Source organism: Gracilinanus agilis, chromosome 4 (assembly GCF_016433145.1).
Source record: "Gracilinanus agilis isolate LMUSP501 chromosome 4, AgileGrace, whole genome shotgun sequence".
NCBI classification, from domain to species: Eukaryota; Metazoa; Chordata; class Mammalia; order Didelphimorphia; family Didelphidae; genus Gracilinanus; species Gracilinanus agilis.
The window spans coordinates 10,680,972-10,691,630 of record NC_058133.1 but is presented as its reverse complement, the minus strand read 5'-3'; the positions used below and the strand labels follow the sequence as shown (position 1 = coordinate 10,691,630).

General features: G+C 51.3%; 1 protein-coding gene across 1 annotated transcript in view; it reads right to left on the bottom strand.

The window, feature by feature from the left end:
- Positions 1-1,651: 1,651 nt before the first annotated feature.
- The window catches only part of SLC35D1 (solute carrier family 35 member D1), a 48,501-nt gene continuing 39,493 nt past the window's right edge, over positions 1,652-10,659 (bottom strand). The window contains exons 11-12 of the mRNA XM_044676908.1: positions 10,230-10,312; positions 1,652-1,997 (exon numbers count right to left, since the gene is read on the bottom strand). Of these exons, the coding sequence (XP_044532843.1) occupies positions 1,889-1,997; positions 10,230-10,312 (192 nt within the window). The 3' untranslated portion in view covers positions 1,652-1,888. The remainder of the gene's footprint in view (positions 1,998-10,229; positions 10,313-10,659) is intronic.

Sequence of the window (10,659 nt, the reverse complement as noted above, 5' to 3'; positions counted from 1 at the left end):
ACCACTCAGCTACCCAGCATAGCCCAGTGTGAAAGCCGAAGGAGAGGACCAAAGACTCTTCTTAAGAGGTGAATGTAGCTACGGGGTAGACCAAAGGCCAGCCTGTTTCATCCAGCTATGAAGAAGGCTTCCTTCGTCGCTAAGCAAGCCAGCAGCTCAGAGGCTGAAGAGGGGGTGCAGGCAGGGTGGGGAATGGAATGAAACCCTCCCCCCAGACAGACACCCCTTTGAAGCCACTCTCCAGAGATTCCAAGTAGGACTTGGGTCGTATCAGCAGAGAAGGTGGGCCTAAGCCTGGGGTCTCACAGCTGTTAGACCCCAAAGGAAAAGCCTGGCGGATCCCAGAACCCAGGACTCCTCCAGGTCTTTCTTTCCTGGGTGTTACTGCTAGAAATAGATCCTGTCTGCGATGTGGACATCATTGTCTCTGCCAAAAAAAAGTTCAAAGGAAGTCATGAGCTGACAATGGCAGAGCCACAACAACAGAGCCGCTCGACGGGGCTCTCCAGAGGGCCAGTGAGGTTGGCAGAATTCCTTCTCGCTTCAGATCGCTGAGGGGTGGCTGGGAGGGACCTCAGCAAGCATCCCATCCAGCCCCCTCATTTTAGAGATGAAGAAACCGCGGCCTAGAGGAAAGGAACTTGCCTAAAGTCCAAGAGGTAATAAAAGCAAGACGGGGACCAGAACCCAGGCCAGAGGGCCGCCCTGCTTCTCTCTGTCTGCCCTGCAAAGCTAAGGACGGCTTTTACGTTTTAAACCAGATTTATTCTGTTTTAAAATGTAGAAGTCATTCCTAGCTTGGAGTCTGTCAAGGCAGGAGCGACCCAGACCCCTGGCCCTACTGGAGCTCCTTTTACTCTATTTCCACAGAAAGAGGAAGGGGGCCAGGCAGCTCTACCCACACTTCTGGCTACTCCTGGCAGAAACGGGGGACCCTGGCGCGTGCAATAACGGGATTTGGATGCAAAGCCCTAAGGGAGTGCCAAAAAAGGGGCTGCACCAAGAGGGAGAGGGGAAGAGGGGGGCCAGGGGAGTTGAGGACAAGCAGGGGACCCTTTGCCTTTTCCTTCTCCCGCTTAATGCGCTGGGGAATGGGCTTGCCAGGCCGGGGAGGGCAAAGTGGGGGGCTCTCTTCTTCCAAGTTACCAGAACCTGGGCTTGCCGGACCAGGAGCATGCCGGCCTGCCATCCAGCGCCCATTGCAGCCTCATTTCTGGAGGGCATCCCAGTGAAGATCCAAAGCCTAATTCTGCCCCCACCTGGTCCCGGAAGAGCTTTCGGGGTGCTCCCCCCCCCATCCTGGACGCCACATGGTGTTCTCTTGCTCTGTGGGAAGAGGCCGTCCTCTGAGGACAGCAAGGAATGGAGGGTGTGTGACTGAGCCCTCCCAGACGGAGGAGAATCCTGAGAGGGAGCTGTGGGAAAGCCCTCTGTGTTAGCGGGAAGTAACAGGGCCGGCGCTTCTGTGAGGAACCCGCCGAGGCTCTCCCCCTAGGAAGGGGACGGCCGCCGGGAGCCCATCTGCAAGAGCACGAGGAGAAGCCGCTGGCCGTGGCCAGAGAGGGCCGCAGCCAGAGAGGGCCGCAGAGCAACGTGGGGGCCCCACGGTTGGCGTAGGGAAAACAATAAATTAAAAGCCAGATACGTCATCTTCCAGTCTGGTATAAATTAATGCAAACTGCATGTTTAAAATAGAATCAATGAGAAGATTCTCTTGTCATAAAAATCGGAGAAGGCGGCACTCTTCGGATTGTGCAGGCCCCGGGCCCGAGATCGAGGGAGGGCCGAGATCGAGGGAGGGCCGAGACGCCCCGAGCCGGGAAAGCGGGTCGGCGTTGGCACTGCCCGTGTGCGGGGTGGAGTGCTCCGGGAAGGGCCCCAGCGAGCCTCACACGGCTCCTTTCCCTTTAACGTCCAGCTTGTTGCTCGGCTCCGACTGTTTACTCAACTGCTCTTCTGTGAAGGTGATGTAGGAGTACACGAGGCTCCCGGCAATACTGTGGGGAACAGAAAAAGCGTGTTGGGATGGAGCCAGGAGAGCGGCTGCCATTTCTAACCACGAGCCTCCCAGGGCTTTACCAGTGATACCCATCATGGAGGAGCGACCCAAGGCTTCATCGGCCTCTATCTGCCGCTCAGGCGGGCATCGACCGCCACAGAGTCCTGAGCAATGCCCGGGCACTGAGAAATAACTCGCCCAGGGTCACACAAGTGTGCTGGGCCAGAAGGAGGATTCAAACCCAGGTCCTCCTGATGCTGCGCCCATTCTCAGAGGACCTAACACTATTCCTATGAACGAAGGAAAGCAACCTGCTTCGGGAGTCAGAGAGGAGACCTGGGAGGCTCGGGGCCTGCTCATCCGCCCTAGGTAGGAGGGGGGAACCCTGCCCGGCAAAGCGCTCCATCTCTCAGGAACTCCCAAATAACTGCAGCTCCTCTCCAGAGCCACAGATAGCCAGGACTCCATTTAATCCTCACCACCACCAGATGAGATGGGGGCCCTCCTGATCCCCATTTTACAGATGGAGAAACAGAGGGATTTTGTCCAGGATCACAGGACCGGAGGCTGAGGTAGGATTCAGACACGCATCACCCTGTTGAGTCCAACAGTCTACACAGCCTGCCCTGGCAGCCTCCCGTCACACATCACTGCAGACCTGAATTGGTCAAAGGACCGAGTTTATAGTTTCTTAGAGCCTGCCGGTGTTTAGGCAGCAGGGGCTGTGGAGAGAGCCCTGGGCTTGGATTCACTCTCCTCTTCATGAATTCAAATCCGGCCTCAGCCATTTCCTGGCTGTGTGACCCTGGGCAAGTCACTTCACCCTGCTGGCCTCCGTTTTCTCCTTTGTGAAATAAAAATAAGCTAGAAAAGGAAGCAGCCAACCGCTCCAAACTCTGCCAGGAAAACCCCAGCGGGATCAGGAAGAGTCGGAGGCGACAGAAATGGCAGAACAAGAACAAAGAGGGATGGGACAGAGAACGAGGCTTGTCATCTCAAGAGGATCAGAAACTCCCAGGAGAGGAAACGCCTGCCAGGGCGAGCTGGCACCTTCTCTGGGTACTCCAGCCTGGGTCCCGGGCCACCCAGGCCGGAAGCCGGCAGCTTCCTTTGGTGAACTTTCTCCCCCAGGAGGCGGGAAGCTCCTCGAGGGCAGGCAGGCCTTTTTCTTATCTGTATCTGAGCACAATGCCTGGCACACACCAAGCAGGCATTTAAACATGTTTGTTATGGGGCAGGGAGAGGGCTTGGGATAGAGAGCCAGGGCCACAGAGGAGGGGTCTTGGGTTCGAATGTGACCTCTGATACTTTCTAGCTGTGTGACGGTGGGTAAGTCGCTTCACCCCCCACCTCCCCCAGCCTAGTCCTTACAGATCTTCTCACGCTTTGTATCAATTCTAAGACAAAAGGGAAGGGCTTAAAAACTATGACATACAATCCCGCTCAGCTAGCTACACCTCCCTCACCCTCGGTATCCAATCTGTCGCCAAACTCGGCCAAGCTTCTCTTTGTAACAGATGCCCCTCTCTCCTGTGCCAGGGCTCCCGCACCTCACCTCCCCCCCAGCTCCTTCCGCTTGCCTCCAGCCTCTCCTTTCCCCAGGCCAGCCCCCACTGGGCAGTTGAAAAGATCTTTCAGAAGTAGCAGTCTCCCCCTCCAGGACTCCAGAGCTCCCTACTGCCTCCAGGGTGAAATGCAAACTCCTGTTTGGCATTCAAAGTCCCTTCCAAACCTCCTCCAGAGGACATCCCCTCCCCCTCTCCCTGGGCTGCCTCAGCACCCCGGGACCACCCCCACCTTCCAAGGGCACCAATTGCTGGCCTCCCTCATCACCTCCCTGCCTACCTTCAGTCTCCTCCTAGCTGTTCTCCCTCGGTCACCCCCCCCCCACCTTAAAGTAGCCCCTTTGTTTGCTAAGAGCATTCTTCCAGGAGGAGGGATCAGGGCTGCGGAGCCCCGAAACTAGCCAAGCTCCAGCGGGAGGGGCTCGCCTGTGAGCCCAGCAATTGGTATAAAAAGAAGGAATATCTCAGAAGCCTCGAGATCCTGCTGGTCTGCCCGGGGGAGAAAGAACAAAATGGGCCGAGGCGGCAGCGGCAGGCAAGGCGCCACCCCGGCACCCACTTAGAGAGAAGAGATGGGCTGCCCTGGGCCCCCTCCCCCAGGCGCCTCTGCCTCTGCAATCCAGTTTGCTGGGCTGCCCATCCAAATAGCCTCAGCTCTGCCTCAACCAGGAGGAGGACAGCAACTGACTAGAGCCCGCCGGGAAGGAGGAGAACGTCCGTCCCTTCCGGCCAGCGCTTAGCACTTGGCCCCAGCAGGCTCTCAGAGCGCGGCTGAACTCAGAATGTTTTGACTAAAATCAATTCCCTAAAGCGCCGGCCGAGGGAACCGCACAGACCTCGGGGGCCATTATTTGGCTCCCGGCTTCAGCCAAGCTAATTATTGTAACCCGGCAATCAATACGTTGATATTTGTGCCCAGGACAGCAACTCCTGGGAAGCTGAGACAGTTTCGTTTTTTGTCTCCGCATCCCTCGGGCTAAGGCACAAGGATGGCACTTAATGAAAGGCTGCGCCCTGGCCTGACCAAAGCTCCACCAGCACTCCTCCGCCTGGAAGGGGCTGCCGTTCTACTGGAGACAGGGCCCACCTCATTCTAAGTTTCTTACAGGCACCGTCTACACCCTACACGATGGGATACTCCCCACAGCACCTACTGAGGTGCTTTGCACATAGTGGGTCTTCACTATTTATTGGATGAAAAAAAAATATGAATAGGAAAATACCGAAGCGGTTTCTAGCTCAAGTATTTCCCCAGCTGGCCTTTAAGGAGAAGACAAACCTGGGGCGCTTTAAGACCTTCAAGACTGGCCCTGGGGAAGAATGTTACTTAGCATGCTAAAGAGCCTCCAGTGGAATGTTCCCGAGCTTTCTAAAGGCTCTCCTTTAGAATATGCCCAGAATGCTACTTAGCATGCAGAAGAGGCCACCTTACAATGGAAATGCACAAAGCAGAGTCCCAAAAATCAAAGCCCGCCTGCAGGGACCCAGGAACAGCCGCCACCCACTCCAGAGGCTGGGACCTTTTCTGACGCAAGACCCTTCAGGGAAGGAACAGTCTTTTCTAAGTTTACTAAATAGCTTTGAGGCATTTAGACACACACACACACACACACACACACACACACACACACCCAGCCTCCGAGGTCCAGGGAAGGGGCTGGGTGCTGAGATCAGAGGAAGCCCGCAGAGTGACAGAAGGAGCATGGGAGAATGGGGGGTTGGGGGGGGGGCGATGGGGAAAAGGAGGAGTGGCCCCGAGAGTCAGAAAGTCTAGGGAAGGCTCCTGGGGGCTCACAGCTCTTTGCTACCCTTTATGGGTCAGGCAAATCCTCCCTTTCCAAGGAAAATTCTGGTTGGGCAAATTCTAACCCAAGTGCTGGCTAGGAGGCCATAAAGGGGGGGCGGGGAAGAAAGTAAAAAACAACAAAACCAAAGAGCAAACATAGCTTCCTATCTATTCCTAAGGTTCAGCCCTGCTGCATCCATCAGAATATTCTTTTTTTTTTTAAACCCTTAACTTCTGTGTATTGGCTCCTAGCTAGAAGAATGGTAAGGGTAGGCAATGGGGGTCAAGTGACTTGCCCAGGGTCACACAGCTGGGAAGTGTCTGAGGACAAATTTGAACCCAGGACCTCCCATCTCTAGGCCTGGCTCTCAATCCACTGAGCTACCCAGCTGCCCCCCATCAGAATATTCTAAAGGGCAGCAAGAGTTCTTTTTATATCCCAAAGGCCTAGGGAGTGTCCCACCATCTCAGGCCTAAGGGAGGAAGGCTTGCAGAATTGAAATGAATTTAATGTAAGTAGCCTTTCAATTCCCTAACTTTAGAGATGGAGGAAAAGCCTTGTGGTAGGGTAAGGCTAGGTCTAACCCTTGAAAGGCCATTGGAGAAGGCTGGGAGGCAGAAGGTTGGGTTTGATTCCCCACTGAGCTGTATGTATGACCTCGGACAAGTTACTAGCCCTTTCTGGAGCTCAGGCTCCCTCTCTGGAAGGTGAGGGAGCCTCCTCCTCCCTAGATGACCTCAGTGGATCCGTCCCCCCACTCTAACTGGTGATCCTCGAGACCAGGGATCAGAGGAGACACATTGCTGGGAGACACAGAAGAAGGGGCTCGAGAAAATGAGAAGAAAAATCAGTGAGTTCCTCCGGAGCAGCCTGGAAGGACAGCCGATGCTTCTCAGGGGCACCAACTAGACCAAGGTCTCAGGTCCCTCTGGGAGAACCCGGCCAGTTTGTTGATTTTTGCTCCAATTTATTGAGGCGCTTAATGCTTATGCGCTGGAGGATTCCTCTAATTGTCGATAATGCCCTCCCCACACACCGAAGTAATCCTTGTTTATCCCTTTGTCCATCTCCCCCAAGGACGCATCTGGTAAGTGTGGCTCCCCCAGCAGAAAGGGAGCTCTTTGAACGCAGACACAGTCTGATTTTTGTTTCTGTGCTGGGCATAGAGTAGGTGCTTAATAAATGCTTGTTTGGGAGGCGTGGGGGCTCCCACCTCACAAGAGTGTTGCAAAGACGAAAGCGTAAGAGAGGCACTAATTGGCCGCTGTTATTACTAAGCAGCCAGGCTGCTGTTGGCCAGGGCCTCCCTTCATCGAGATCATTATCGAATCAGGCTCTCTTCCTGAATGTGCCCCATTTTATTTTCGCGTGAATCCGCCCGGCAAGCTCTACCCTGTGTTTCCTTTTAGGGAACAAGCCTTCCCGAAGCTTGCCTATCAAGAGCACGTAATAGACCGTTTGGGGAGCTTTTCTGAGAGCCGACCAGCGCGGAAGCAGAAAAAAGGTCGAGTCTCTTCTCTGGAAATAACAAAGCTGGGGGCAGCCGGGTGGCCCAGTGGCCTGAGATCCAGACCCAGAGAAAGGAGGTCCTGGGTTCCAATCTGGCCTCAGACACTTCCTAGCTGTGTGACCCTGGGCAAGTCACTTCACCCCCATTGCCTAGCCCTGACTTCTCTTCTGCCTTAGAACCAATATGCGGTTTTGATTCGGAGACAGACGGTGAGGATTTAAAGTTTAAAAAAAGGAACAAAGCGATAAGACAGAGACTAAGAAACTGAATACGAGTGGGCTCAAGCAGCCTGGCTGCTGGCCCAGAGGGTTTCCAATGGACCCCGAATCCCGAAGGGCTTCCCACTTAGGTGAGGCAGGCAGGAAGGGTCAGCCTTCAGCGAGTCAGTAAGGGATGGGGCTAGGAGGGGGCTCCGGAGCCAACGGGGGGGGGGGGGGAGGGGAGGATCCAACAACTGGTCCAAGGTCATCCGAGTATAAACTCCAAAGGTGGAATCTGAACCCAGCTCCTCTGACGCCAAAGCCCATGAGCTCTCTCCACTGTCCTACGTTGCTTTTCCTCCCTCTCCAAAGTTCTTTCTGATGGTGGCGGTGGGGGGTATGGGATAATCAATCAATCAGTCAATCAATCAACCAATCAACATGGACTAAGCACCTCCTATGTGCCCAGCACAAGAGTCAGAAGAGGGACCTTCCTATCCAATAACAGGGCAGAAAACAGAAGCGCTCACTGAGGTAGCCTGTCAGCCCCATCAGAAGGACCCTGGACAGCGCCAGAGCAGCCAGGGAGAGCCACCACTCCTGGTTGTCCCCAGTTAGTCAGCCTGGGGCGCTCAGTGAATTGGTTCCCCCAATCCAGTTCCACAAACGTGTTTAATCTGTGACTCCCCCCTGTAGAGACAAAGGCAAACCTCAAACAGCCCCCAACTCACAAGGAGTTTGAGCCTCGATTTCCTTATCAGCAAAATGGGCATCCGAATGCCCCCTCAAGTAAGAGGCTTGGCATGAGAAGGTTCGTCTTCCCAAGTTCAAATCTGGCCTGAGACCAGTTCAAATCTCACTGTGTGACCCTGGGCAAGTCGCCTAAGTCTGTCTCAGTTTCCTCATCTGTAAAATGAACTGGAGAAGGAAATGGCCAACTAATCCAGTGTCTCTGCCAAGGAAGCCCCAGACGGGGCCACTAAGAGGCGGACATCAATATAAAAACACGCTGAAAGTTTACAAAATGAAAGCATCATAGAAATGCACTTGCAGCAGCGGCAGCCTCCTCCTCTGAACAGGCTCAGGGTCACACAGTCTATGTATACAGTAAAAGTGTATCCCCGGCCAGCTAGGAGAAGGTCCTGACAAGGTGGACAATCAGGCAAGGATTCCTGTAAGTGGGAGCTGCTCGGTGAATGCTAGCAGAGAACCAGATTCCAGGTCCGGCCTGCTTGCTGTTCCTCACACAGGACACTCCATTTCCCATCTCCATGCCTTTGCCCAGGCTTGTTATCCCTCCCCATTCCCCACATTTTAGGATCCCTGATTTCCTTCAAAATCCAGCTCTCACACCACCTTCTGCTGGTCTTTTCTCATTTTCCTCACTGCTAGGACCTTCCTCCTTCCAAAACTTCTGGGTATTTATTTTGTATCCATTCTACGTATCTTTAGATATGGAAACGTGGACTATTTTTTTGGACACAGCCAATGGGAGAATCTGTTTAGCTATTGTCTTTCTTCTTTTTTTCAGTGGAGTGGGAAAAGCAATTCAATTTTTATTCATTGAAAAATAAAATTAAGTTAAAACTTGGAAAGAATGGAAAGAAATAAAAATAAGAATTTGCTGCATCCCCCAGTAGAACTGAAGTTCTTGAAGACAAGAATTGGCTGTCTTTTGCCTTGGTCTTCCTAGAGACCTACAGAGTGCCTGGCACATAATAGGTGTTTACAGCTTATTAACTGACTGACTGATTACCTTTTAGAAATCTAGATTTTTTTTTTTTGCCTTTTTTTAATCTCTAGCACTCAGAACAGTACCTGGCCCACAGCAAGGGCTTAAAAAATATTTATTGATTGACTGGTTAACAAAATGACATAATGTTATTGACAGAAGAAATCTTTGTAGTGATCTAGCCCTCAAAAAGATCAGGGGCAGGAAGGAAGCTTAGAGAAAAGGGAATAAGAATTTATATAGCACCTACTGTATACCAGGAACTGTACTGAGTACTTTTTTGGGCAAATACTAACTCATTTGATCTTGGAGGGCATCAGGTCCACCACCTTCCCTTTTCCCTTTTTTATTTTTCTATTCTATTTTCTTTTTTCCCCAATTACATGTAACAACTGTTTCCAACATTTTTTCAAAGAAAATTGAGTCTCGAAGTCTCTCCCTCCCTCTTCGTCCCTTGAGATGGTAAACAATCTCAAAGAGATTTTACATGTGTCTTCGTATAAGACATTTTTTCACTATTAACCCTTTTGTGCAAGAAAATAGGAGTAAAAAAATCTTTTTAAGTGAAAAAAGTTTGCTTTGGGCTGGATTCTGATTCTGTTTTTTTTTCTCTGGAAGCCAATGGCATTTCTTATCAGGAGCCTTTGGGGTCTTTCCAGGTTTTTCTGAGTTCCTCCTGCTTTGATCTCCCATTTTTAACAGACAAAAAACTAAAGCTATTTACCAAAGCTACCCAAACCAGGTGACATTTGAACCCAAAGTCCCTGAGTCTCAGTCTGGTATTATTGCCCCTGTAATGTTCCCTAAAAACATCATTTTTAGACTATATTTGATAAACACTTTATAGTTATTATTTTAATATTTCCATTATTTTATTTTATTATTCTATATTATATCAGATGTATAATATCTTATTTTATTATATTATTTCTTTTTTTATTGGCCTTGTAATCATGAGACCAATGGTGTCACTTTACAGAGGAAGCTACCTAGGCCCAGAAAGGGGCCAATAATTTAATCAATGTTTGGGGCCAAGGAACCAGGCTGTCTGACTCTAACTGCAGCTATCTCTCTGCTATTCTTTACTCCTTTGACAAGAATACACAGTAGGAATCATGGCGTAGGGTATGGGTTCAAATCCCACCTCTGCCACTTAATATCTGTGCAATGTGGGGACCCTTTATGCCTCTGAGCCTCAGTTTCCTCATCTGTAAAATGAGGAGGTGGGTCTCCATGGCCTCTGAGGTCCTTCTCTCTCTAGATCGACGATCCTGAGATCTTCTGGTCCACAGTCAATGAGCTTCAGGGGCAGAGTTAGAACCCAGGTCTTTCTGACTCAACAATCTAGTCCCCATTCCCATCCGTTTCTCATCCCAAGCATCCACCTCCCGGCTTCCAAGGCCAAGACATTGACTGAGGAACGAGGATTTGCTTACCTGATATTTAACCCAATGAAATTTGTCCATGTGAAAATATAGTCTCCACCAAAGACCATTCCAATATAGGTTATTAGAATATTCTGAAAAGAAAAAGAATCAATAGTTTACTTTGTTTTCAGGTTTCACGCCATCCCCCTTTCCTTTGCCTGTGTTTAGCCCTTCCTGCTCTTCTGCCTTGGAGCTGATACTTAGTGCGCATTCTAAGACAGAAGGGTTAAAAAAAGGAAAGGGGGGGAAAACTTTTAAGTGTCTAACTGTAGATTCAAAAAGAAAAGAGAGAAGAAAGGGAGGGAAGGGGAGGGAAGAGAAGAAGAGGGGAGAAGAGAGGAGAGGAGGGGAGAGGAGAGGAGGGGAGAGGAGAGGAGAGGAGAGGAGGGGAGAGGAGAGGAGAGGAGAGGAGAGGAGAGGAGAGGAGAGGCGAGGAGAG